General features: G+C 41.9%; 1 protein-coding gene across 1 annotated transcript in view; it reads left to right on the top strand.

Annotated features, from left to right (window-relative positions):
* The first annotated feature begins 2,166 nt into the window (after positions 1-2,166).
* The window catches only part of LOC139174705 (G protein-coupled receptor kinase 5-like), a 119,818-nt gene continuing 94,699 nt past the window's right edge, over positions 2,167-27,285 (top strand). The window contains exon 1 of the mRNA XM_070765218.1: positions 2,167-3,067. Within this exon, the coding sequence (XP_070621319.1) occupies positions 3,016-3,067 (52 nt within the window). The 5' untranslated portion in view covers positions 2,167-3,015. The remainder of the gene's footprint in view (positions 3,068-27,285) is intronic.

The raw sequence follows: 27,285 nt of genomic DNA on the forward strand, positions 1-27,285 counted from the left end.
ACAAAAGAACCGTAAATACTAGAATTGGCATGTCACAGCAGGTCAGTTTCTCATTTGCTTTAAGAAATGTTTTATGGTTAAAAAAAAAAAGAGCCAGGTGAGGCGGAGACTTCAGCAAGAGCCAAAAATTGATTTTACGTGAGAACATTGACACTTCCCCTTGTGTTACTTGGTGCAGCGAGCAATGAGTGTCTTCTTCAAAGTGGTGGGTTTTGGTTTTTGAAGACCACTCATAATTAATCTGCAGAAGTAGCCTGAGAATACGGTCTTTAGAAAGTAAAATGCAATGTTTTTCTTAAGCAGTGCCCAAGATGTGACCCACAGGGCAATATTCATGACAAAAGAACTTTTGGAGTTGAGATAGGAGGGAAATTTCTTTTTATAGGTTTTTACAGCTAAGCAGCAGGCTTGTAGTGTTCTCTGCTTCTCAATTGAGTTTAATTTAGCTGATGCCTAATAGCCTTGAATGCCCTCTGAATGGAACGGGAAAAGATAAATGAATAATATATAAGCTGCCAGTGTGGAGTCCTGCCTACTTTTGCCTGTCATAGTTACAAACCTACACCTATAAGTTTAAAAAAAGGAAATCCACAAGGGAAATCGAGCAGGCTGGAAACCTCTCATTCTGACTTGGTGTATATTCAAGAAGTTCTCTGTAGCCACAGACCTCAGGCTTTGTCATTTCCAATTTGTAGGGGGCAAAAGGGGTGTTCCATTTGCATTACTATCATTGTATTTAAGGGTTTCAATTTAAAAAGATCCTAGTTCAAGCTGAACAACAGATCCCTTGGGGGGAGCACTGCCTTTAAAGCAGGGGTGTCCAACCTTGGCAAACTTTAAGGCTTGTGGACTTCAGCTCCCAGAATTTTTATTTATTTATTTATTATTACAGCTGAAAGGGACCTTGCAGGTCATCAACTCCAACCCCCTGCTCAAGCAGGAAATCCTACACCACCCCAACCAGATGGTAGTCCTTTTGAATGTGTCAAGTGACGGGGTGTTCACAACCTCTGCTGACAGGCTGTTCCACTGGTTGATCACTCTCGCCGTCAGAAAGTTCTTTATTTCCAGGTTGAATCTCTCCTGGGTCAGTTTCCATCTGTTGCTCCTGGTCTGGCCCTCTGGTACCCTGGAAAATAGTGTGACCCCCTCCTCCCTGTGGCAACCCCTCAGATATCTATATACTGCTATCATGTCCCCTTTGGCCCTCCTTTTTATTAAACTATCCTTGCTCAGTTCCAAGAACCTCTCCTCCTATGTCTTGGTTTCCAGTGCCCTTATCATTTTAGTTGCTCTTTTCTGTACTTCCTCTAGAGTTTTGAGAGAATTCTCAGTCGAAGTCCACAAGTCTTTCAATTCAATTCAATTTATTAGATTTGTATGCCGCCCCTCTCCAAAGACTCGGGGTCATAGTTCCCTCTAAGCTGAGCAGTGAGCAATCGCTCACTTAAAAATCATCATCAACTCAGAGTTTTCCAAACCTGCCCAGAAGCCAAGAGGGAAAGAGTGAGAGGGAAGGAGAGAGAGAGAGGAAGAGAGAGAAACAGATAGAAAAAAGAGGAAGGAAAAGAAAGAAAAAGAATGGGAGTAAGGAAAAGAGAAAGAAAATCAAAATCTAGTTTGAAACTAGCTCAACTATTTAAATGGCATTTTGATATTGATAGAGTTGCCCTATTATGAGCTCACTGTTATAGACACACAGTACAGTATTTTATTTTGAAATTCTCTTGAGGAAAAACAGGGTGGGTTTTTTATTTGTTTGTTTGTTTATTTATTTATTTAATATTTCTGTGCCGCCCAGTCCCAAAGGGATTGCCGCTCAGACACTATACTTTTCCGCCCACCCCAAAAAAAAATTAGAGGGAACACTGCTCGGGGTGGCTCACAACAACAATAAAAACAGTATAACGATGGAACAAATCTAATAATAAAATTACATTAAAAACCCCCAACAATTTAAAAACCATACAACACATACATACCAAACAGTTTGTTTGCCAAGGTTGGTGCCCCCTGCTTTAGAGAGCCAACCTTTCTTTGGGCCTAACTTTCCGATGGCTCCCCTGCCAAACTACACTTCCCAGCATGCATTCGAGAATCTTTTTTTTTTTTTTAAAAAGGTGGGAGCGAGGCGATTACATAACTCGAACGTTGACACATCGGAGCCCGCCCCGTGGGCGCTGACGTCACCCGCTCGGAGTCCCGCCCTCTTGGAGCGTTGTGTAGTCCGTTCGCTACGGGGCTCTTTTTTTCTCTCTCTCTAGTATCGCTGCTATTTCCTGCTGGGACAGAAAGATTCCATAGGTCTCGCCTTCGCTCGCTCGTGCGCTCTCTCTCTTTCTGCCGGCGGGAAGAATTCCCTTGGAAAACTCGCTTTGGAAGGATCCCCCCTCCCCTCGGCATTCCTTGGGCTGAGAAGAAACCGCGCGCCCCTCAATTCCGCCCGCACATCGCCCGGGGCTCAGCATTAATTCTCCCCCCCTTAGCCCCCTCCCCGGGCATGCTTTGTTGGGCAGGGGGGTAAAGGGAGGGGGCTTTTCTTTTCACCCCCTCAGTGCCGCTGACCCCCTCCGCCCGCCCCAGGCCAACAGCTTCACCGGCGCCGGAAAGCCGGGGGTCCCGCTGGCGGAGGGGGGGTGGCGGGAGATGAAGGAGCGCCGGTGAAGAAGAGGAGTTCCCTCCCTCTCTCTCTCGCCGCCTGGATTGCATTGCGGCGGCGGTTGCAAAGGTGGGGGAGAAGATCCTGCTTCCCGCTACTACCGGATCTTAGCGCGATCCTCCTGCGAGCAAACCCAGAGAGCCAGCGCCGAGCTTGGAGGGATGCGATTCCACCATGAGGTCTAGCGGGCTGGCGGACTCTTTTTAAAAAAGACGCTTGCAAACAGCCGAGCCTCCCCTGCAGAAGCGGGATCTTCGCGTCCGGTTCCATCTAACACACACACACACACACTTGGCTCTGTTTTTCCCCAAGTTCGGGGTTGTGCCGCAGCGCAGCATCTTCCAAGCTGGAGCACCATGGAGCTGGAGAACATTGTAGCCAACACAGTTTTACTGAAAGCCAGAGAAGGTAAGGAGAGCCCGGCAGCCCAGGCGAGGCAGCGGCGGAGGAGGAAGGGAGGGACCCGGTGGCGGTTTCCGAAAAGCACCGCGTAAATGTTGAGTAGGGGGAGGGAAAAAAAGTTGAGCCGGCGCACCGACTTCTGGCCGGCAGAGTTGTCTGAATTGGAGCCGCATCCTGCAAATTGTGTTAAGGGAAAGGAATCATTTATGGCAGTGCTTCCCAACCTTGGCAACTTGAAGATATTAGGACTTCAACTCCCAGAATTCCCCAGCCAGTAAATGCTGGCTGGGGAATTCTGGGAGTTGAAGTCCAGATGTCTTCAAGTTGCCAAGGTTGGGAAACACTGATTTATGGAATACATACTTGCATTTATTTATTTTTTAAAGAAAGCCTTGTGTGGCTGCCCTGCAATTTTTCATAACTCTTCTTTTTTAAAAAATAATTTCTTTATTGTTTTTTCCATTTTAAACATTACATTTCTACACCCATTTATTTATTGATTAATTTGATTTGATTTGTATGCTGCCCCTCTCTGAAACCTCGGGGCAGTTACACATATGTTATTATTAAATTTATATAGTTTATACATTTATTTATTTATTTGTTCGATTTTTATGCCGCCCTTCTCCTTAGACATTACTTCTTCATATTTCACAACTCTTCAGTCATCTCCTCCTGAGTTTTATTTTCACAACACTCCTGCAGGGTAGGCTGCTTTTAGAGGTAGAGGCTGGTCTATTGTCGCCCACTAAGACTGATGACTTGCATAAACTTTTCGACTGTGATTCTTTTCGACATTTCATAAAAGGGCAGCCAAAGGAATAGATCCAGAGATGTGGACTGGTTGTGGGGTACCGTAGATTAGGTCTAAACTGGGGCCAGACAGGAATGATTTGTCTTTGATGGGTTTCTGATCGACTTCATCTTAATCATGGATACCTTATAAAGTTGCTTGGAGAATTAAATCTAAGACGATATATGCAATGCGTATTTTTGAAAATTCCAAACGGAAATACAGTATGTTAAAAATCTTAAAAGTAGTGATTTTATTTTATTTATTTATTTTGTCTAATACACAATACATATAGAAGAGAATAGACATGAGGTAATATATATAAAGAAAAATATAAAATAGAGGAGAAGATATATGAAAGGAAGAAAATATATATGATATATGAGATAAAGGAAAGACAATTGGGCAGGGGACGAAAGGCACACTGATGCACTTATGTACGCCTCTTACTGACCTCTTAGGAACCTGGAGAGGTCAATCGTGGAGAGTCTAAGGGAGAAATGTTGGGGGTTAGGGGTTGACACTACTGAGTCTGGTAATGAGTTCCATGCTTCGACAACTCAATTGTTAAAGTCATATTTTTTACAGTCAAGTTTGTAGCGGTTAATATTAAGTTTGAATCTGTTGCATGCTCTTGTGTTGTTGCGGTTGAAGCTGAAGTAGTCATTGACAGGTAGGACATTGCAGCATGTGATCTTGTGGGCAATACTTAAATCGTGTTTTAGGCGTCCTAGTTCTAAACTTTCTAGACCCAGGATTGTTAGTCTATTTTTGTAGGGTATTCTGTGTTTTAACTGATAAGCAGGTTCTTAAACAGGCATATCGTCTTTAGATTTGCAGGCTTCCTTGTCAGAAATTCCCTGGCAAGATGCTTACAAAGAAGTCACTGTGTAGCAAGATGGGCAACAATAAAAAATAATATGTACAAGTATGACTTTAATAACAGCGGCAATGATCTGTAGCTGTTTTATGAGCCATAAAATCAAAGAGCAAGACTTCTACTCTAAGGTCCTTCCTTTGTTATTTTTTTTTAAACTATCTTAAATGAAGAATTTTGGATAAAATGTTGAATTTGCCTCTGAGTCTAAATCCTAGTTCATTCATTTATGCACAAAATGCTTAGCCTTTAATTTACCAATGGGAAGGTGAATTGCCTTTTGGGGATAGTGCCAAAGGACAGCAAATTAAAGGCTACAAAATTAATTGTTCCAACAGGGGAGAATATATGTGGCTCAGGGTTGACCTGTGGAGTCCTTGGTATTCTCTGTGTTTAGTTATTTTCTTGCAGAAATTTCATTACATGATCTGCAAACTTCGTCAGTGCACTGATGTTAACCTAGTCAGATAATGAAGCATCTGCAAGCTAACTACCAAGCTCGGAGAGCACCACAAAATAGCTAGTGTTCCAAAATGTATTTTTCACTATAAATACCAATTTTATGCTCTTGTCTTGGTTAAGTAGATTAGAATAAAGAGGCCTGCAGTATCTTGTTCAGGCTAAATTCGGTTAATGTGTGTGGCCAAGACGGAGATGTCACATGTGTTACATTTCCATGGTGTGTTGAGATATCTCTGCTTTATGTAGATCGATAGAGTCTTGTTCAACTCTTTCTCAGCAGGTCTGAAAATGCCAAATAAACAGCAGCACGCTTCAGTTCAGAACAGACAGAAATACTCCGTGTGTATCTTCAACGGTGCTTGCTGGGGTGGGAATCTCAGATGCCATTACGTGTCAACACTGCATTGCCGTTTATATGAATGAGTAAACCACAGGGTGGCCTTTAAGAAGGGAAAGCCCAGGCCTCTATCTTCAAGGCTCCTGCAGTTGTTTTTCAGCAAGGTCATGAAACTTTAGGGCCGTGGTGGCGAACCTGTTTCTAGTTCTGGAGACCTCACCTACAAAAAGATATTGACAAAATTGAACGGGTCCAAAGACGGGCTACAAGAATGGTGGAAGGTCTTAAGCATAAAACGTATCAGGAAAGACTTCATGAACTCAATCTGTATAGTCTGGAGGACAGAAGGAAAAGGGGGGACATGATCGAAACACTTAAATATGTTAAAGGGTTAAATAAGGTCCAGGAGGGAAGTGTTTTTAATAGGAAAGTGAACACAAGAACAAGGGGACACAATCTGAAGTTAGTTGGGGGAAAGATCAAAAGCAACATGAGAAAATATTATTTTACTGAAAGAGTAGTAGATCGTTGGAACAAACTTCCAGCAGACGTGGTTGGTAAATCCACAGTAACTGAATTTAAACATGCCTGGGATAAACATATATCCATCCTAAGAGAAAATACAGAAAATAGTATAAGGGCAGACTAGATGGATCATGAGGTCTTTTTCTGCCCTCAGTCTTCTATGTTTCTACCTTGAGAACTCCATATCGTGCAAATCCAGTATGGTCTACAACCGTGATGGCAAACCTATGGCACGCATGCCATAGGTGGCATGCAGAGCCATATCTGCTGACACGCGAGCCGTTGCCCTAACTCAGCTCCAGAGCACATGTGTCTGTCAGCCATCTGATTTTTGGCTCATGCAGAGGTTCTGGGGGAGGATTTTAAGCCTCCGGAGGGCCTTCAGGAGGCAGGGGAGACCATTTTTACCCTCCGTAGGCTCCAAATAAGTAGAGAGTTGGGAAAAATGGTCATACCGGGCCCACCGGAAGTCAGGAAACAGAGGAGGGGGTTGTGCATGTATGCGCATGGGGTGGGACAGTGCAGGGGGTGGTCATGCACACATGCACAGGGAGGCATGGGTGTGGGGGGCATTGAATTATTGGTGTGGGCACTCATGCGCTTTCGGCATCTGAGAAAAAAAAGGTTTGCCATCCCTGCTTTAGGGCAAGGGGAGCCGGCCTTTATTGATGGGGCAGAAAAAGCAGAGAGACCACGGAAAAATACATGGTATTGGGCAGGGGTGTGCAATTTTGACAATGTTAAGACCTGCAGACTTCAACTCCCAGAATTCCCCAGCCAGCCATGCATTGCCAGAGGCTGGAAAAGAGCTGATGTAGTTCCCATCTTCAAAAAAAAGGGGGGGGGGGAACAGATCCAGGAAGCTACAGGCCTCTCAGCCTGACTTCAATACCAGGAAAGATTTTGGAAAAGATAAGCAACGAGTCAACGAACTCCTAGAAGCAAACAAAGCAATAACCAAAAGCCAAAAACAGATCATGCCAGACTAATCTTACAGCATTCTTTGACAAAGTGACAAAATTAGTGGACCAGGGAATGCTGTCAATGTGGTTTGCTTGGACTTTAATAAGGCTTTTGACAAAGTAGACCATAACCTACTACTAAATAAACTAGAAAAATGTGGGATGGACAGCAACACTTCCAGATGGAATTGAAATTGACTAACTCGGTGTTTCCCAACCTTGGGCACTTGAAGATATTTGGACTTCAACTCCCAGAATTCCCCAGCCAGCATTCGCTGGCTGGGGAATTCTGGGAGTTGAAGTCCAAATATCTTCAAGTGCCCAAGGTTGGGAAACACTGGACTAACTATCCGCACTCAATGTGTAGTGCTCAATGGAACTACATCACATGGAGGGATGTATGCAGTGCAGGCTCTGTTTTAGGCCCAGTACTCTTCAACATCTTCATCAATGACTTGGACGAGCGGATACTTGAGGAACTTATCAAATTTGCAGATGATACCAAACTGGCAGGAATAGCCAACACTCCAGATGATAGGTGCAAAATACAAACCTGAACAATGGGCGTTATCTAACAAAATGAAATTCAATGGTGAAAAAAGTAAGGTTCTACCATTTAGGCAAGAAAAACAAAATACACAGGTACAGTATATGTAGTACTTTACTCAACAGTAGTAACTGTGATAGGGATTTTAGAGTCAGCATTGTGTCCAGGGCAGCCTGTTCTAAAAGGAAACATCTCACGAGTTTGAGAAGTTTGATTGAGCTCACAAGATGTTTTCTTTTAGAACGGGCTGCCTTGGGCACAACGCTGAGGAACAGGACGGAAGTACCGGTCAGGTAGGATGCATGTCCTACTCCCTGTGGCAAAAAAACAAGCACGTTCCTGGGGTCATGTACTCTCCCCCCGGCATCGCTCTGCGCCTCCCCAGAGGTGCCCCCCTTTGAGAAGCACTGCCCTACTAGATGAGTGGATGGGGCAGTGAGTCCTTCTCAAAAGAAATTGGGAACTCCTTTAGCTCAAAAAGGATAAGAAAATATTTCTTAAAAGGTTTGAATGAACAGCACAGGAAAACACAATTGAGTGACGAAAAGCTGTTGTCCTCACATGCCCTTTTCTTTTGTTAAAAAAAAAGTACACATACACAGTTGCTGAATTCCTAAGCCCTTTGTAATTGTATAAATGTTGTAAGTCAGCCTGGGAATGATGAGTTTTGTTGAGTGGTTACAGCCCTTCAGAACTAGAGATGTTTTCCCCACTCCTTTCCGTAGAATGCCATAATGTCATCCATATGTTGGTCAGGATCAGGATAGAGCTGGAAGGGACCTTCGAGGTCTTCTAGTCCACCCCCCTGTTCAAGCAGCCGATCCTGTACCATTTCAGACAAGTGACTGTCCACTCTCTTCTTAAAGACCTCCAGTGATGAAACACCTACAATGTCTGAAGGCAAGCTGTTCCACTGGCTAATTGTCTTCACTGCTGGGAAGTTTCTCCTTAATTCTAGGTTTGTTTGTTTGTTTGTTTGTTTGTTTGTTTGTTTGTTTATTTATCAGATTTGTATGCCGCCCCTCTCCGTAGACTCGGGGCGGCTAACAACAACAATAATACAATGCAAACAAATCTAATATTTAAGTTAATTTAAAAACCCCAATTTAAGAAACCAATCATACATACAGACATACCATGCAAAAATTTTATAAGCCTAGGGGCAAGGGAAAGTCTCAATTCCCCCATGCCTGATGACAGAGATGGGTTTTAAGGAGCTTACGAAAGGCAAGGAGGGTGGGGGCAACTCTGATATCTGGGGGGAGTTGGCTCCAAAGGGTCGGGGCCGCCACAGAGAAGGCTCTTCCCCTGGGTCCCGCCAGACGACATTGTTTAGTTGTTTCTCTCCTTGCTTAGTTTGCATCCAATGTTGCTTGTCCTGCCCTGTGAAAAAGAAATTGACCCCCTCTTCTTTGTGGCAACCTATCAAACACTGGGATACTGCTATCATGTCCCCCCAGGCCTTCTTTTCTCTAGACGAGCCATACTCAAATCCTGCAGCTGTTCTTCAAATATTTTAGTCTCCAGACCTTTGATCATCTTAGTTGCTCTTATTTTCATTTTTTTTCAACATCTTTTTTGTAATATGGTGACCAAAACTGGATGCAGCATTCCAGATGTGGTCTTATTAAGGCTTTATAAAGCGGCACTAATACTTCACCTGATTCTGATTCTATATCTCTGGAAAGATAGAAAAAAGTAACAGTTCTAGCCGACCGCAAAAATTTAATATTCCAGGGCGGAAAAGTTTGCTTTTTTAAATTCTATTGTAAGTAGACTCTAGACAAGTAGTCAGTCATATGGCCACAGTTGAAACCAGAATTCCTGTTACTAAGCAAGGCACTTTTTCAGTGAGTCACACCTGACTCTACAACTTTTTCTTTTTGCAACGGTTGTTAAGTGAGAATCATTGCCATTATGAACTTAATCCGGCTTTCCCCATTGAGTTAATCACAAGCCTGAGTAATCTGCAAATGGCGATTATCTGAAACCAGGATACTGCAATTGTCATAAATATGTTGCATTTGCCAATCAGCCAAAAGTTAATTTATTTTATTTTAATTTTATTCGATTTTTTTTTAATGCCGCCCTTCTCCTTGGACTCAGGGCGGCTTACAACATGTTAGCAATAGCACTTTTTAACAGAGCCAGCATATTGCCCCCACAATCCTGGTCCTCGGAGAAGGGCGGCATATAAATCTTAATAATAATAATAATAATAATAATAATAATAATAATAATAATAATAATAATACAATACCCAAGATGGAAGGCTGAGTCAACCTTGAGCTGATGATGAGATTTGAACCGCTGACCTGCAGATCTAGCAGTCAGCTTTAGTGGCCTGCATGATTTGACTGTGGGCCAAATGCCACAACGATTGTAAGTGCAGGGATCAGGTATACCTCACTTTTTTTTTTACAAATTTTCTTAGTTTCAAAAGGTCACTAAAGAAATGGTTGTGAGTCAAGAACTACCTGTAATTCTATTTCCAAAAGAGGACTGAAAAGTGAAACTACATCAAAACAATATTGCAAGGAAAAAACACAAGATCTTGTTAGAAAAGCACATTTCCTCTGTTTTAGTTCAGTGGTGAACAACTTTTAATACCAGCGTTATGAGCAATCTTTGGGGCATATAAGTGATACTCTGCAGATTTGGTTGTTTGCTTAACTCCCATCCACCTTGGACTTTGTAGCTGTTCTTCTTAAATATGTTAAGCCTCTTTTAGGAATATTTGTGTGATTCTTGCCTTCAAATAGAAGAATTCCTGGAGCCATATTTGATCTTGGGCTTCAGATTAGATTAGATTTATTAGATTTGTATGCCGCCCCTCTCCATAGACTCGGGGCGGCTCACAACAACAAGGAAACAGTATACAACAAATCTAATATTTAAAAGGAGCTAAAACCCCTTATTGAAAAAAACACAACATACACACAAACATACCATGCATAAACTGTATAACCCTGGGGGAGATGTCTCAATTCCCCCATGCCTGATGGCAGAGGTGGGTTTTAAGGAGTTTACAAAAGGCAAGGAGGGTGGGGACAATCATAATCTCCAGGGGGAATGAGCTGGTTCCAGAGGGTCGGGGCTGCCACAGAGAAGGCTCTTCCCCTCGGTCCCGCCAAACGACATTGTGTAGTTGACGGGACCCGGAGAAGGCCAACTCTGCAGGACCTAACTGGTCGCTGGGGTTCGTGTGGCAGGAGGCGGTCCCGGAGATATTCTGGTCCGATGCCATGAAGGGCTTTATAGGTCATAACCAATACTTTGCTTACCTGTGTTCTTCTTCAACCCTGGCAGAACTTAGAGGGAACCCCAGGGGGAACTTAGACTTTAAGCCTGAAGTTTTCTTCATATAAGTGATGTAAGTGGTCCTTTTTGTACCCAGGCTTCATTTTGTGGCACTAAGGTGTGTTTTAAAATCTTGACCCATGTTCCTTAATCAGAGAAATGGATTCCATTGTTTTGTTTCAAGGCTTAGTGGATTTTTTTAAAACACAGAAATCTCTGTGCTTATAACAGCATTCGCACTACGTTTCTGCAGGATGCATGCTCTTTCCAGCATGTCTGTTAGCATTTAAAACAATGAGGCTGTTTGTCTGAATATACATTAGCTGAGAGCACACTGTGTACACTTTAAAATGTCTCAGAGTAAAATGGAAGAAGAGAACAAAGATTACAAAATGTGCAATTCCATAACTTTTCAGTTCCTACCCTGTTTCCCTGAAAATAAGACGTACCCCGAAAGTAAGGCATGTCAGAGGTTTTGCAGAATTTGCTAATATAAGGCACCCCCCGAAAATAAGGCGTAGTCAAGTTTACATACGGTACGGTGGAAAAACATACGGTACCATTCAAAGCTGTTCATAGCGGTACCGTAATAATGTGGCGTCCGCTGCTGGCCCCTTCCATCACTTTGTACCGTCCAGTACAGCAGACACAGTCTGCTGCAGTCTCACCGCCATTACAGTCTCCACTACAGTGCGTAGACTGTAGCTCCTCTGGTGGCCGGAAGCTGCAATAGCGGGAGTATACTGTTGTACCATATAAGTGCCGTCGTTTGTGTGTGTGTGTGCCATACTGACAGGTACCGTATCGTAATCAGTGTACCGTACGATACACTTTCTTTGGGGGGGGTGTCAGCTTTTCTGCCTGTTAATTTGTCTTATTTGAGAAATATAAGGCACCCCCCGAAAATAAGACGTAGCACAACTTTTGGAGCAAAAATTAATATAAGACAGTGTCTTATTTTCAGGGAAACACGGTAGCTGGTTACTATCATCTTGAATTTTCCCCAGCAACTTTTGGACAGGCTACAAAGGAATAATCTCTATTATATTTACTAGATATACATGGAGAGAAAGTCAGAATTTTTAAATTGGTTGATATTAGCAATTTAACAGGGTTGTTGTGGATTGGTTTTCCATCTATTTTTAGCTGCTGTTATGAACTTCTGTAAATTTGCAGGGGCTTGGGCAGAACACAGAAGGAAATAGTAAACCATTATTTCTAATTCAGATGTATGAATAGGCCAGGCTAAATCAAGCCATGATCTTTAATCCATAGGTTTAAATTGTGGCTTGAGGCCTAAAAGTTTCAGTGAACCCTAATTAGAAGAAACAAATCTTATTTTAGTGTTATGTGCATGAAGGACGTGATTAGCTTTGTCTGGCTGAAACTAGTCCTTCAAAGAGGCAAGAAAAGTTAAAATAAGTTGGGGAATCTAAGCTGTTTTTTTCTGATAGCCATTGTTGGCTAGGGCAGTGTTTCCCAATCGTGGCAACTTGAAGATATTTGGACTTCAACTCCCAGAATTCCCCAGCCAGCATTTGCTGGCTGGGGAATTCTGGGAGTTGAAGTCCAAATATCTTCAAGTTGCCAAGGTTGGGAAACACTGGGCTAGGGAATTCTATAAGTTGAAGTAAAGATATCTGGAAGGTGTCCATGTTGTTCTAGACTGGGGGTAGTTGGTTCTTCTATGGCTTTTGGACTTCAACTCCCAGAATTCCTGAGCCAATCATTCTAGCTCAGGAATTCTGGGAACTAAAATCCGCATTTCGTAAAAGAGCAAACTTTGCCTACCCCTGGTCTAAACCAAAGTTCTCTGGTGTGATGTCTTCTAGATCAGGGGTCCAACCTTGGCAACTTTAAGGTTTGTGGGCTTCAACTCCACAAGCTGGTTGAGGAATTCTGGGAGTTGAAGTCCACAAGCCTTAAAGTTGCCAAGGTTGGAGACTTCTGTTCTACAACTAGCTCCAGACAACATGAACATTAGTAATAAAAGTTGTAACCCAGGTCATCAGGGGAAGAGAAACATTTTTTGCTGTATGTAGATTTTTTCTAATGTACTGCCATGCTCTTAAGCCAACCATAAGAACTATGTTGCCTCAGGAATGATGGTTCCATCTGGTTTGGTTCCAGCCTAAGTTCAGATGTGCGTAACTTTAAAAAGCTATTGTTGTGCAGTGGATAATGTTGGAGTTTGCCCAGGAAAAATCAAATTCAGATTACCGGTGCAGGATCCAATCTGGGTCAGTCACCAGAACCAGACTATTTGAGTTTTGGGTTTTTTTTAGTCTTCCAAGCTTTGAGACTTGTGCTGAAGTCTATCTTCATGGGACTTCTCTCTGTAACACAGAGAATTCCCTGAGGATGGACCCCAACAGGAATCCAAAATGTCGGAAGACAAAATAACCTCTGGTCCCAGTAACCTACCCAGATTGCATGCTGCAACTTCAGATCGTGCAGAATGCAGCTGCGAGAGCAATCATGGGCTTCCCCAGGTATGCCCATGTTTCACCAACACTCCGCAGTCTGCATTGGTTGCCGATCAGTTTCCGGTCACAATTCAAAGTGTTGGTTATGACCTATAAAGCCCTTCATGGCATTGGACCAGAATATCTCCGGGACCGCCTTCTGCTGCACGAATCCCAGTGACCAGTTAGGTCTCACAGAGTTGGCCTTCTCTGGGTCCCGTCGACTAAACAATGTCATTTGGCGGGCCCCAGGGGAAGAGCCTTCTCTGTGGCGGCCCCGGCCCTCTGGAACCAACTCCCCCCAGAGATCAGAATTGCCCCCACCCTCCTCGCCTTTCGTAAACTTCTCAAAATCCACCTCTGCCGTCAGGCATGGGGGAATTGAAATATCTTCCCCAGGCCTATATAATTTATGTATGGTGTGCTGTGTGCATGTTTTTTAAATTATGGGTTTTTAACTTTGTATTATTAGATTTGTATTGTGCATTGTTTCTATCACTGCTGTGAGCCGCCCTGAGTCTACGGAGAGGGGCGGCATACAAATGTAATAAATAAATAAATAAATAAATAAATAAAATAGGGTATATTCGCCATCATTCATCAGATAACCACCGAATAATGACTATATCTGGGTCACACTAAGCTATTTCTCAAGGTATCTTGCTTTAGAAGCATCCTCCAAGGATAATTGAGGAGGGCAGATATACCAGACCTTGTATAAACTCCCAGTCACTTAAATGGTGGAGGGAAATATGAAAACAAATGTCTACGATTTTAGATGCAGTCAAATACTTCGAAGGGGAAAAAAACCTTATAAAATTTGGTCTGGCTTTAAGACAGCATTTTTTGACACAGTGAAAATTGCCTAAGCCAATGGAAACTAACTTTTTTACAAAAAAAAAAAAATCTAGAAGGTATAAGCGTTCCTAATGAGAACCATACACTGCTGGAACTGAACATGGAATTCTTTGAAAGCTTTTTCTGGATGGGTTTTAAAACTATTGGGGAATTTAGCGAATTGTTTTAGGTCGGAGTTTCCATTACAATTCTAAACACAAAAGGCATTTCTTTCATAATCTTTTCGATTTCTAGCAAGTTTTCTTCTCTCACAAAAAATGCTTCAGTTTTTCTACCTCGGTTTGAAGTCGCTTTAGAATCTCCTAAAATGTGTCTTCTCTGTGGTTCCAGCTTGTTTGCATTTTCCTCTGTTGCTTCACTTTTGTCTCTTATGCAGGGCAAAGCTCTTTTGGGCAACTAAAATCCAAAGCAGCCCTACAATCGGGGGGGGGGCATTTTAGGAGCAAGGGTCCCCAAACTTGGCAAATTTGTGGACTTCAACTCCCAGAATTCTGGGCTGGAGAAGTTTTAAAGTTGCCAAGTTTGAAGACCTTTGCTTTAGAGCTTGTTGGCTCTATCCTAAAGGACTTGCATTTTGTTTGCTTGATTCAAAACAGTGTACAGTGTTCCCTCGATTTTCACGGGGGATGCGTTCCGAGACCACCCGCGAAAGTCGAATTTCCGCAAAGTAGAGATGCGGAAGTAAATACACTATTTTTGGCTATGAACAGTATCACAAGCCTTCCCTTAACACTTTAAACCCCTAAAGTTCAATTTTCCATTCCCTTAGCAACCATTTAGATCATTACTCACCATGTTTATTTATTAAAGTTTATTAAAAAATTTTTTTATTAAAATCGGATGAAAGTTTGGCGATGACATATGACGTAATCGGGCAGGAAAAACCGTGGTACAGTATAGGGAAAAAACCAGCAAAGTATTTTTTTAATTAATATTTTTGGTACAGACTTTTCGTGAAGTTCGAACCCGCGAAAATAGAGGGAACGCTGTATAGTTCATTTATTAACTTAGATTATAAGAAAAAAGAAACAAAGGCTAGAAAACTGGCAGAAAGAATGAGAAAAGTATAGAGGAAAAAAGATGGGGCAGCAAGGACCACTGATTTTTTCCAGTGCAGTGAAAAGTGAAAATAAATAAATAAATTGCAATCTCAACCATTTAAATCACTTCTACAATAATAATTTGAATCATCAAAATCTAAAAGCAATTTCATTTTTTTCCATTTCAAGCAAAAAGTCCAGAAGGTAGAAACAAAACTAGATAAATTCTTTAATTGATCTTTGTTAACTCCATCATTTTTTTTAATCATCCAGGCTTCCATTGTGGGAATAAATCTGTCTTTCCATCTTTGTGTATTAAAGATTCTCAAGTTGTCAACATATATAGTAACTTACATTCCAAATTTTCTTTCAAGCTCTTTGTCAGTGTGATCTTTTTTTCCAAGGCACTTTTTCAGATTTGCCATTTGCTTTTTGCACCAATGTAGCCTGGATTGTCCTGTTGCAATGCTCCATTAATCAGTTAATTGGTCAGTTAATTGATCAAAAGCCTTTATGCAAAAGTAAAAAAAAGCAGTAAGAAATGAATATAATTTTCCTGACTGGAACAGTAGCTGATTATAATGAGTGATGTTTCTTTTAATGAAATGTAAAATGTGCAGCTGGGACGCCCATTTTAAAACTCCAATTTCTCTTTTTCCTTATTTGGGAAAAACTGCAGGATGCTAAATATTGAGAATAATATGAAGAGGGGATAATTTTGCAATGTAACACGAAGATGTTACAGTTCTTGGTTAACTCTTGGTAACTGCATCTGTTGGAGTTGTGGAAATGATTTGCCCTACTCTTTTTCAAGATTTTTATTTTCAATCCCTTCACCTAGCTAATATACCTAAAATTCTGTTTATCTGAGTATTATCCAACTCTGGCTGAACAGTAAACCTGCTTAGTAGATCAATATCAGCCAAGATGGGCTAGTTGCTGCTAAAACAACATAAACCTCAAAAGATCTGTCTAAAAACTCAAATCTCATCACCGGCTCAAGGTTGACTCAGACTTCTATCCTTCCGAGGTGGGTAAAATGAGGACCCGGATTGTGGGGGCAATAAGCTGGCTCTGTTAAAAAGTGCTATTGCTAACATGTTGTAAGCCGCCCTGAGTCTAAGGAGAAGGGCAGCATAAAAAAAAAAACAAATAAAAGTAAGTTAGTGAGTAAGTACATACATATATACCAAATTACAGATCAGTAAAGTAAAATTTGTTCACTTTGGAAGTGAAGGGTTTAGAAATCCACTTACAGAGCTATAGCTACACTAGGGTAGAGAAATAGTGTTTTTCACTAAAACCAGGAAGGCCACCACCTAGACTTGGCAACAAATTTCAGGTAGTCCTTGACTTCCAACCATTCATTTAGTGACCATTCAGAATTACAATGGCACTGAAAAAGGTGACTTACCTCTGGTCTTGGCCTTTCTACCCTTGACAGCATCTCCACAAGACACATGATCAGAACTTAGATGCAGTGGTACTTCTACCTAAGAACGTCTCTACTTACAAACTTTTCTAGATAAGAACCGGGTGTTCAAGATTTGTTTGCCTCTTCTCAAGAACCACTTTCCACTTGCAAACCCGAGCCTCCGAAACTGTAACTGGAAAGGCAGGGAGAAGCCTCCGTAGGGCCTCTCTAGGAATCTCCTGGGAAGAAACAGGGCCAGAAAAGGCGGGGAGAAGCCTCTGTGGGGCCTCTCTAGGAATCTCCTGAGAGGAAACAGGTTTCCCAATGGCAGACATTATTTGCTTTTACATTGATTCCTATGGGAAAAATTACTTCTTCTTACAAACATTTCTACTTAAGAAGCTGGTCACGGAACAAATTAAATTCGTAAGTAGAGGTGCCACTGTACTTGGCCACTGGCGTGTGTTATTTGATAGGTTGCTGTGTCCCAGAGTTATTGCCGGCTTCCTACAAGCAAAGTCATTGTGGATTTCCTTAATCACATCGTTCACTTAACAATTGGAGTGATCCATTTAATAACAATAGCAAAAAGGTGGTAAATGAAGATGTGAGTGCCTTAACCACTGGCTCTGCTTAGCAACAGGAATTCTGGTTCCAGGTGTGATCGTAAACAAAACACTATCTATTTATTTATTTATTTATTTATTTATTTATTATTTAGATTTGTATGCCGCCCCTCTCCGCGGACTCGGGGCGGCTCACAACAAGGCATAAACAAATCGTAACAAATCCAAATAAATTTAAATATTTAAAAAAGTTTAAAAAGAACCCCAATATACTAACAAGCACACACACAAATATACCATACATAAATTGTACATGCCCGGGGGAGATGTTTCAGTTCCCCCATGCCTGACGACAGAGGTGGGTTTTAAGAATTTTACGGAAGGCAGGGAGAGTAGGGGCAGTTCTAATCTCCAGGGGGAGTTGGTTCCAGAGAGTCAGGGCCGCCACAGAGAAGGCTCTTCCCCTGGGGCCCGCCAACCGACATTGTTTAGTTGACGGGACCCAGAGAAGGCCCACTCTGTGGGACCTAATCGGTCGCTGGGATTCGTGCGGCAGGAGGCGGTCTCGGAGGTATTCTGGTCCAATGCCATGAAGGGCTTTAAAGGTCATAACCAACACTTTGAATTGTGACCGGAAATTGATCGGCAACCAATGCAGACTGCGGAGTGATGGCGAAACATGGGCATACCTAGGTAAGCCCATGACTGCTCTCGCAGCTGCATTCTGCACGATCTGAAGTTTCCGAACACTTTTCAAAGGTAGCCCCATGTAGAGAGCATTACAGTAGTCGAACCTCGAGGTGATGAGGGCATGAGTGACTGTGAGCAATGAGTCCCGGTCCAGATAGGGCCGCAACTGGTGCACCAGGCGAACCTGGGCAAACGCCCCCCTCGCCACAGCTGAAAGATGGTTCTCTAATGTAAGCTGTGGATCGAGGAGGATGCCCAAGTTGCGGACCCTCTCCGAGGGGGTCAATAATTCCCCCCCAGGGTAATGGACGGACAGATGGAATTGTCCTTGGGAGGCAGGACCCACAGCCACTCCGTCGTATCTCAAGTAGGCAGATTTAAAATGATAGAGATTTGCTCAGTAATTCTGCCCTTGTATGTATGCTCAAGATTTTGCTTCTCAAGTTTTTTTTTATCACAAGCTTTCTTAAAAGAAACAAAAATGTGTTTTTTCGGAAATTGTTCTTTGACTATGCTCTGCCTTATAACTCTGCCTTAGAATATTCTGGCTCATTCCTAGAAGATCCCGATTTAGCATCTGTTCATCTGTAAACAGGTCATCTTCAGCTTTTTCTGACCCCAAAACCTTATTTAATTTCAAATTGTGAAATGATATCACAGAGATTCCCCATGTATGCTTCCTTTTCCTTTCAAGATTGACCAGTGACTAAAGGAAAAAAAAGCATTGCTATTTTATTCTTAATGCCGAGGGAAGAATGAGACTTATCTGCAAAGTATATTTTTGATAGGCAGAAAGGGGATGACCTGGTTTCTCAGAATAACTTCTTCAGTAAAATTAATATAAATACATGTTGCCAGATTAGGGTTTAAAAAGTCCCACAGGAAAAGCTCATCATGTGTCTTCCATGGAATTTAACTGATGTCAGGAAAACTGAACAGAGATAACAAGCACATACGCTTCCTCAGTTCACAGACTCCTTGCTCTTGGGTGAAATAATAGAATTGTTTTCCTTCCATCCTTCTCTTCTTCCTTCCTTCCTTTTTTCCTTTTTTCCTTCCTTCCTTCCTCCCTCCTTCCCTCCCTCCCTTCCTTCTTTCGCCTGCCATCCCTGATTTTTCTTCCCTTAACTTCATGTCCATGGAATTAGGGAAAATAAAATGAATGATCAGCATGAGTGAATCCTGAAATTTGAATGAATCTTCTCCTTGGTATGTATCTAGTATAGACATAGTTCTAGCCTCAGTTCAGAAGAATAGTTTCCACCAGTTTATATAGTTGGTTATGACCTATAAAGCCCTTCATGCCATCGGACCAGAATATCTCTGGGACCGCCTTCTGCCGCACGAATCCCAGCGACCGGTTAGGTCCCACAGAGTTGGCCTTCTCCGGATCCTGTCGACTAAACAATGTTGTTTGGCGGGACCCAGGAGAAGAGCCTTCTCTGTGGCGGCCCCGACCCTTTGGAACCAGCTCCCCCCGGAGATTAGAACTGCCCCCACCCTCCTTGCCTTTCGTAAAGCTCTTAAGAGCCATCTCTGCCGTCAGGCATGGGGGAACTGAGACATCTCCCCCAGGCCTATACAGCTTATACATGGTATGTTTGTGTGTATGTTTGCTTTTAATAATGGGGTTTTTAGCGTTTTTTAAATTATTAGATTTGCTCTTACATTGTTCTTGTTATTGCTGTGAGCCACCCCGAGTCTACGGAGAGGGGTGGCATACAAATCTAATGAATGAATGAATGAATGAATGAATGAATGAATGAATGAATAAATAAATAAATAAATAAATAAATAAATAGTTGGTTCATTTAGCCAAATTGAATTATGGTGACTCACAGAATAGGGTTCAAATATAAAGATCTATATATCAGCTTTCCCTTCAGTTGTGCAGGTGCCAAATTCTAGATTTTGCAGTCAGTCTAGACATTACTAAGAATTCTGGGAATTGAAGTCAATAGAAGTAAAGACATCTAGATTGGAAAAGTTGGTATATACTATATGTCAAGTATCTCAATAGTACATGTGGACATCTCTGGGTATGGATCTAAACCAGACCTGGGCAAAGGGAGGCCCGGGGGCCGGATGTAGCCCGCCTGCTGTCGGTGACTGGCCCGCGGAGGTTGGAAGGAGAAATGGAGGGAGGAAGGAAGGAGAAATTCTCTTTCCATGGCCTTTTGCAAAAGTCCAATGAATGCTCATTTTTTAATTGTTCATTGGTTTCATTGGCCTTTCCAAGAAATTTAAAGCAAACCCCCCACCCCACCTCTCAGGGGAAGAAAAAGGAGGAGGAGGAATCCAAAGCTACTTTCACGCAAAGCCTCCACTATGTTTTCTCAAGTGACAATGTAGGTCAGTTGAAGAGAGGCACCTGAAAGGAATATTTTGAAAGAGAAGTGAAGAACTGCCCAAAAGCAGAAATAAAAGGCAGAGAAAATCAGAGAGACAGAAGCTTCTCTCCATCTGGGGAAGGAAGGAAGGAAGGAAGGGGTGGGCAATTAATTTATAATTATAATATAATTATATAATTACTGTATATATAATATATAATATAATATATATAATTATAATTTATAAGTATAATATTATAATTATAATATAATTAACTCAGTTCTACCCAATAATATATAGTATTGGGTAGAACTGAGTTAATTATATTAATCCGGCCCTCTAAAACCATCCCAATTTCTCATGCAGCCCCATGGCAAAATTAATTGCCCACCCTTGATCTAAACAAAGACTCCTCAGAGCCTTCGGGATTTTATTTATGTATTTAATTTCTATGGCCACCTATCTCAGTCAAATGACTCTGAGCAGCTGAACAGTTAAAGGAGCTGAACAGTTCTAAAGCGATAAAACGGTTAAAACCAATTTCCTTTCCATTCATTGTTTCTGCACATGAAAGTTTTCTATTCCAAATGATTTACTGTAATTATAGAGTTTGTTAAGTGAGCGAGATGGTGTATCAACTTCCTGCTTGGGTCTGTCACAACTCTGATGTTTTGTAATCAAGCTTCATGACTTTGAGAGAATAAAGTTCTTTATATTTGATTGAAAAATCTCCTATTTTTTAAAAAAGTCTCTAAATTTAATGATGTTAAAATGGGAGGATGGATTAGCCTGTCTAACAGACACAATTTCCTTTTGTGAATCTTCCTATCAGTTATGGACTGGACTACATGTTCTCTTAAAAATATGTCTGTGCACTATGGGATTATCAGCATTGTGTGAAAAAGAAGATTTGTGTTTCCTGCTGTGAAGCTGATTAAAAAAAACAAAATCATGTCCGCAAAATGCTCCCCCACCCACCCACAAGAAGGAAGCTTCTGTTGATGTGAATATCAGATGGAAGAGAATTAAACTGTCAATGTAATGTAGCCTGAATTTTTCAAGGCAGCAATTTTTAAAATAATAACAGACTAACAGAGTTGGAAGTGACCAGAGAGATCTTCTAGTCAAACCCCTGCTCAAGCAAGAAGCCCTACACCATTCCAGACAGATGGTTGTTCAATCTCTTCTTAAAAATTTCCAATGTTGGAACCCCACAACATCTGGAGGCAAGTTGTTCCATTGATTGATTGTTCCAACTGTTAGGAAATTTCTCTTTAGTTCTAGGTTGGTTGGTTTGAATAATAACATAGATACATTACAAACAAGCAGGGTTTAAAACAGGGGAGTCAAACTGATTATGTTGTTGCCATGTGACGTATTGTGTTTTCCCCCCTTTGCTAAATTGAGGGTGGCCATAGGCAGTGTGTGGGCCGCGAGTTTGACACCCCTAATTTAAGACAGGGCTATTTAAGCTACATCCAAAGTGCATGTGTAAATCTAAAATGATCATTGCTCACATTGTCCTAAGATTTTTATTAATATTGTTTCTTCATTGCTTATTTGACCTCTATGACAACCATTAAGTGTTGCACCACATGATTCTTGGCAAATCTATATTTTCTTTTATGTACCTTGAGATCATATGCACCAAGACAAATTCCTTGTGTGTCTAGTCACACTTGGCCAATAAAGAATTCTATTCCATTCCATTCTATTCTATTCTATTCTATTTTTTTTTCCTGACTTGGAGGCCTAAAGAGGCCTCATCACCTCGAGGCTCGACTACTGTAACGCTCTCTACATGGGGCTACCTTTGAAAAGTGTTCGGAAACTTCAGATCGTGCAGAATGCAGCTGCGAGAGCAGTCATGGGCTTTCCCAAATATGCCCATGTTACACCAACACTCTCTGCATTGGTTGCCGATCAGTTTCCAGTCACAATTCAAAGTGTTGGTTATGACCAATAAAGCCCTTCATGGCACTGGACCAGATTATCTCCGGGACCGCCTTCTGCTGCACGAATCCCAGCGACCAGTTAGGTCCCACAGAGTGGGTCTTCTCCGAGTCCCGTCAACTAAACAGTCGTTTGGCGGGAACCAGGGGAAGAGCCTTTTCTGTGGCAGCCCTGGCCCTCTGGAACCAACCCCCCCCCCCCAGAGATTAGAATTGCCCCCACCCTCCTCGCCTTTCATAAGCTCCTTAAAACCCACCTTTGCCGTCAGGCATGGGTGAATTGAGATATTCTTTCCCCCTAGGCCTTACAATTTATGCATGGTATGTTTGTATGTTTGTTTGGTTTTATAATAAGGGTTTTTTAGTTGTTTTAGTATTGAATTGTTACATGCTGTTTTTATTATTGTTGTTAGCCGCCCCGAGTCCACGGAGAGGGGCGGCATACAAATCCAATAAATAAATAAAATAAATAAATAAATAATAAATAAATAAATATATTAGCTATTTAGGTTACTCCCAGTCCTTCCAATTCCTATCAGTCATTGGGATATGAGTGATTGCATGATATCATCAATAAATATCCTGTTGCCCCCCCGCCCCCGGGCTTTATATTTTTAAAGCATGCCATTGTCTTCAAACTACTGCTCATTCCTAGTTTATTCAGACATGATGCTAAACCAGAAGTAAGAATCTCTCAGATATTTGGGGCGACTCCATTGACCAGCATTCCCAGTTACTGTCTATCTGACTGAATCAGTGGTACCTATATTCTGAAACATGGAGGAATGACTGCAGTGTACAGTCTAGTGCAGAGATCTCCAACTTTGCCAACTTTAAGCCTGGTGGACTTTAATTCCCAGAATTCTCCAGCCAGCAAAGCTCAGGCTTAAAGTCCACCAGGCTTAAAGTTGCCAAGGTTAGAGACCCCTGGTCTAGTGTTTTATAAAGCTAATCTGGGCAGGTTAATGTTCTCCTCCTGCCTCCTGTCATTTGGCTGCAAGAACGAAACTGAGAATTTTGGTTTCCGTCACAATACAAACAGCGGTTAACTAAAGTTGACAACATAGTCTGTAGCTTGGTGGAAGAGCAAGACCTCAAGGCCATTGAACAGTCTTATAATCTAGTTCACACTTTGCATGAAGCCATGGCTTGTTGATGAAGCCAGAATTGATTGAGTATGAGTTATGTGCACAGGCAGGGTGTAGAAGTTGCCTTGAGAACCAAACTTTCTCAGGACCATCATGTAACTAGTGTCAACAAACAACAATTGAACAGCTTTGAGGCTGAGAAAGAGCAAAGAGTCCATTAAACCCTGGAAGGGTGGGAGGAAAAGGTCAATTTATAATACAGCAAATACAAACAAGGAATTGTTCCTTCATGTTGACTGAAGGCTGTCAATTGTTTGAAGGGGGGGGAGTGTATTACCTAGCTGTGTGCAATATACAGACAGCCTTAAATCACAAAGCCATGCTGGGTATTTAGGACATTCTGCCAAGCTCTTTTCAGCAAACCCGATAAGGCCAGGCAGCCTGTCACTCTCAGATGTTGCTGAACAACAATTTCCAGGCTCTCATTAGTGACCCTGATTTCTTAGAAGCTGGAAGTTGCAATTCAGCAACATCTGGAGAGGAACAGGTTTGCCTGTCTGTTCCATGCTAAAATACTCTCTACAAAGTACAGGGACCAGGGTTACACAGCATGCTGAGGCTTAGTGCAAGGACTACACAGGTAGTTCTTGATTTGCAAACACAATTGAACCCAACATTTATATTGTTGAGTGAGTTTTGCCCCATTTTACGACCTTTCTTGCCACATTTATTAAGTCAATGTGTGCAAGTTGTTAAGTTAATAACACCGTTGTTAAACAAATCTGGCTTCCTCCTTGTCAGAAGGTTGCAAAGAAAGGATCACATGAGACACACACACACCCCGGGAACATTGCAACTGTCATAAATACCAACCAGTTGTCAAGCAACCGAATGTAAATCACAATGCTGCAATGGCCGTAAGTTATGAAAAATGGGCATAAGTCACTCTTTTACAATGCCTTTGTAAATTCGAACGGTCACTAAATGAACTGTTGTAAGTTGAGGACTCCCTGTATTAATCATAAACAATTGAAAGAAAGATACAGGACCATTTAAATCTATTGATCTCTAAGCCACTTAAACTACTTGCCCCCAGCTCTGATAAAAATCGCATCCCCATTTTAAACATAACTTTTCCACTCATGAGCAGTTGCTTGGCTTCTTCTAGTTGGTCTATCTCAGAAAATCAACATTTCCCCATGCAGATGCTGTCTGAAACCAGCTTGCCAGTCCTGCAAAGGTCATATCTGTTTTTTATTTTTTTAAATGGTTTTCCTTCCCCACAACCAAGTTATCTTGAGCTGAGGCTGCACCTATGGAATTAAATATACTGCTCAAAAAAATAAAGGGACCATTTAAACAACAGAATATAACTCCAAGTAAATCAAACATCTGTGAAATCAAACTGTCCACTAAGGAAGCAACACTGATTGACAAACAATTTCATTATGTCATCAGCACATTCAACTTTGTACAGAACAAAATATTCAATGAGAATATTTCATTCATTCAGATCTAAGATGTATTATTTGAGTGTTCCCTTTACATTTTTGAGCAGTGTAGATTAAATCAATAGCACTGGGTCCGAAAACTGCGGTGGAGAGAGGGGACCTTTGGGCATACAGTGTTCCCTCGGTTTTCGCGGGTTCGAACTTCGCGGAAAGTCTATACCACGGTTTTTCAAAAATATTAATTAAAAAATACTTTGTGGGTTTTTTCCCTATACCACGGTTTTTCCCACCCGATGACGTCATATGTCATCGCCAAACTTTCGTCTGCCTTTAATAAATATTTCTTTTAATAAACTTTAATAAATAAACATGGTGAGTAATAATCTGAATGGTTGCTAAGGGAATGGGAAATTGCAATTTAGGGGTTTAAAGGGTTAAGGGAAGGCTTGTGATACTGTTCATTAGCCAAAAATAGTGTATTTACTTCCGCATCTCTACTTCGCGGAAATTCAACTTTCGCGGGCGGTCTCGGAACGCATCCCCCGCGAAAAGCGAGGGAACACTGTACAGTATTTGTAAGCTATAAAAGAACATGGTAGAAACAATAGTGTAATCATGGCTTGGAGGACACGTTCTGTATCATCATGAAAATAATTATGTCACTCAAGCTTTGCATTATTTCTTGAGTGGTCTTATATTTTAAAGTCCTAACGTCCTATTGACAAAATTGAACGGGTCCAAAGACGGGCTACAAGAATGGTGGAAGGTCTTAAGCATAAAACGTATCAGGAAAGACTTAATGAACTCAATCTGTATAGTCTGGAGGACAGAAGGAAAAGGGGGGACATGATCGAAACATTTAAATATGTTAAAGGGTTAAATAAGGTTCAGGAGGGAAGTGTTTTTAATAGGAAAGTGAACACAAGAACAAGGGGACACAATCTGAAGTTAGTTGGGGGAAAGATCAAAAGCAACATGAGAAAATATTATTTTACTGAAAGAGTAGTAGATCGTTGGAACAAACTTCCAGCAGACGTGGTTGGTAAATCCACAGTAACTGAATTTAAACATGCCTGGGATAAACATAGATCCATCCTTAGATAATAATACAGAAAATAGTATAAGGGCAGACTAGATGGATCATGAGGTGTTTTTCTGCCGTCAGTCTTCTATGTTTCTATGTTCTACGTTTCTAACTTCCAGAGTAGCTGGTGGAGCTCCATTTCTCATTCTAGCTTCTGGAGGTGCGGGAGTGCTTTCGGTGGCAAAGCCCTGCATGTTATGAACCTGGTGAGTTTAATCAGAATGCTTCCTTCTTCATCTCATTTCCTGAAGCCTTGCTAGTCTCCCCCCCCCCCCCTCTCCATCTAGTCAAACCTGCTGCTTTAGCTGCAGGGCAGAGCATAGAGGTAATGAGGATGGATGACTGCCAGAGCAGAGCTGGAATGTGGTGCTTAGTACAGGTTGACACAGGAAAATGAGATCAGCTCTGGAGTAGGGAAGAACACCTGACAAAGCCCACAAGTACTACAGTGTTTCCTGGGGAATGGGGTTGTTCCTAGAACACGGATGGCCAACCTATGGCACGGATGCCACAGGTGGCACGCAGAGCCATACCTGCTGGCACGCAACCTATTGCCCTAGCTCAGCTCCAACCTGCATGTGTGTGCTGGCTAGCTGATTTTTGGCTTGCACAGAGGCTCTGTAAGGGCATTTTGGGCTTCCAGAGTCTCTCCAGAGGGATGGGGAGGTCATTTTTACCTTCTCCTGGCTCCAGGGAAGCTTTTGGAGGCTGGGGAGGGAGAAACATCGACCCTCTGGAACCAGCTCCCCCCTGAGATTAGAACTGCCCCCACCCTCCTTGCCTTTCATAAACTCCTTAAAACCCACCTCTGCTGTCAGGCATGGGGGAACTGAGATAACTTCCCCAGGCCTATACTGTTTATGTATGGTATGTTTTGTGCATGTTTTTTTAAATTATGAGTTTTTAGTTTTAATTATTAGATTTGTATTGTACATTGTTTTTTCTATTACTGTTGTGAGCCGCCCCAAGTCTACGGAGAGGGGCGGCATACAAATTTAATAAATAAATTAGATAGATAGATAGATAGATAGATAGATAGATAGATAGATAGATAGATAGATAGACACGAGTCTACTAGGCCCACCAGAAATTGGGAAACAGGACGTTTCCGGTCTCCAGAGGGCTTCCTTGCAGGTGGGGAAAGCTGTTTTCTCCCTCCCCAGGTATTGAATTATGGATGTGGGCACTCGTGCATGTGTGATAGCATGCACCCACGCTCTTTCGGCACCCGAGACAAAAACGTTTGCCCTCACTGTCCTAGAACATCCAGACTGTGCACTCGTTGACAGATAGGAGGGAACTAGGGCTCAGACCTATGCTTGGGAGCCAAAGTTTGCAGTTCTGATGGGATGTCCATTGTTTCCCATTCACTTCTACGAATGGGAAGAATTAAGCCATGGCAATAGAACTGATCTACAGCCCTCTCTAAGCAGTTTACAGAGCCAGCATCTTACCACCAACAATCTGGGTCCTTATTTTACC

The sequence above is a fragment of the Erythrolamprus reginae genome, chromosome 12 (genome assembly GCF_031021105.1).
Source record: "Erythrolamprus reginae isolate rEryReg1 chromosome 12, rEryReg1.hap1, whole genome shotgun sequence".
NCBI classification, from domain to species: Eukaryota; Metazoa; Chordata; class Lepidosauria; order Squamata; family Dipsadidae; genus Erythrolamprus; species Erythrolamprus reginae.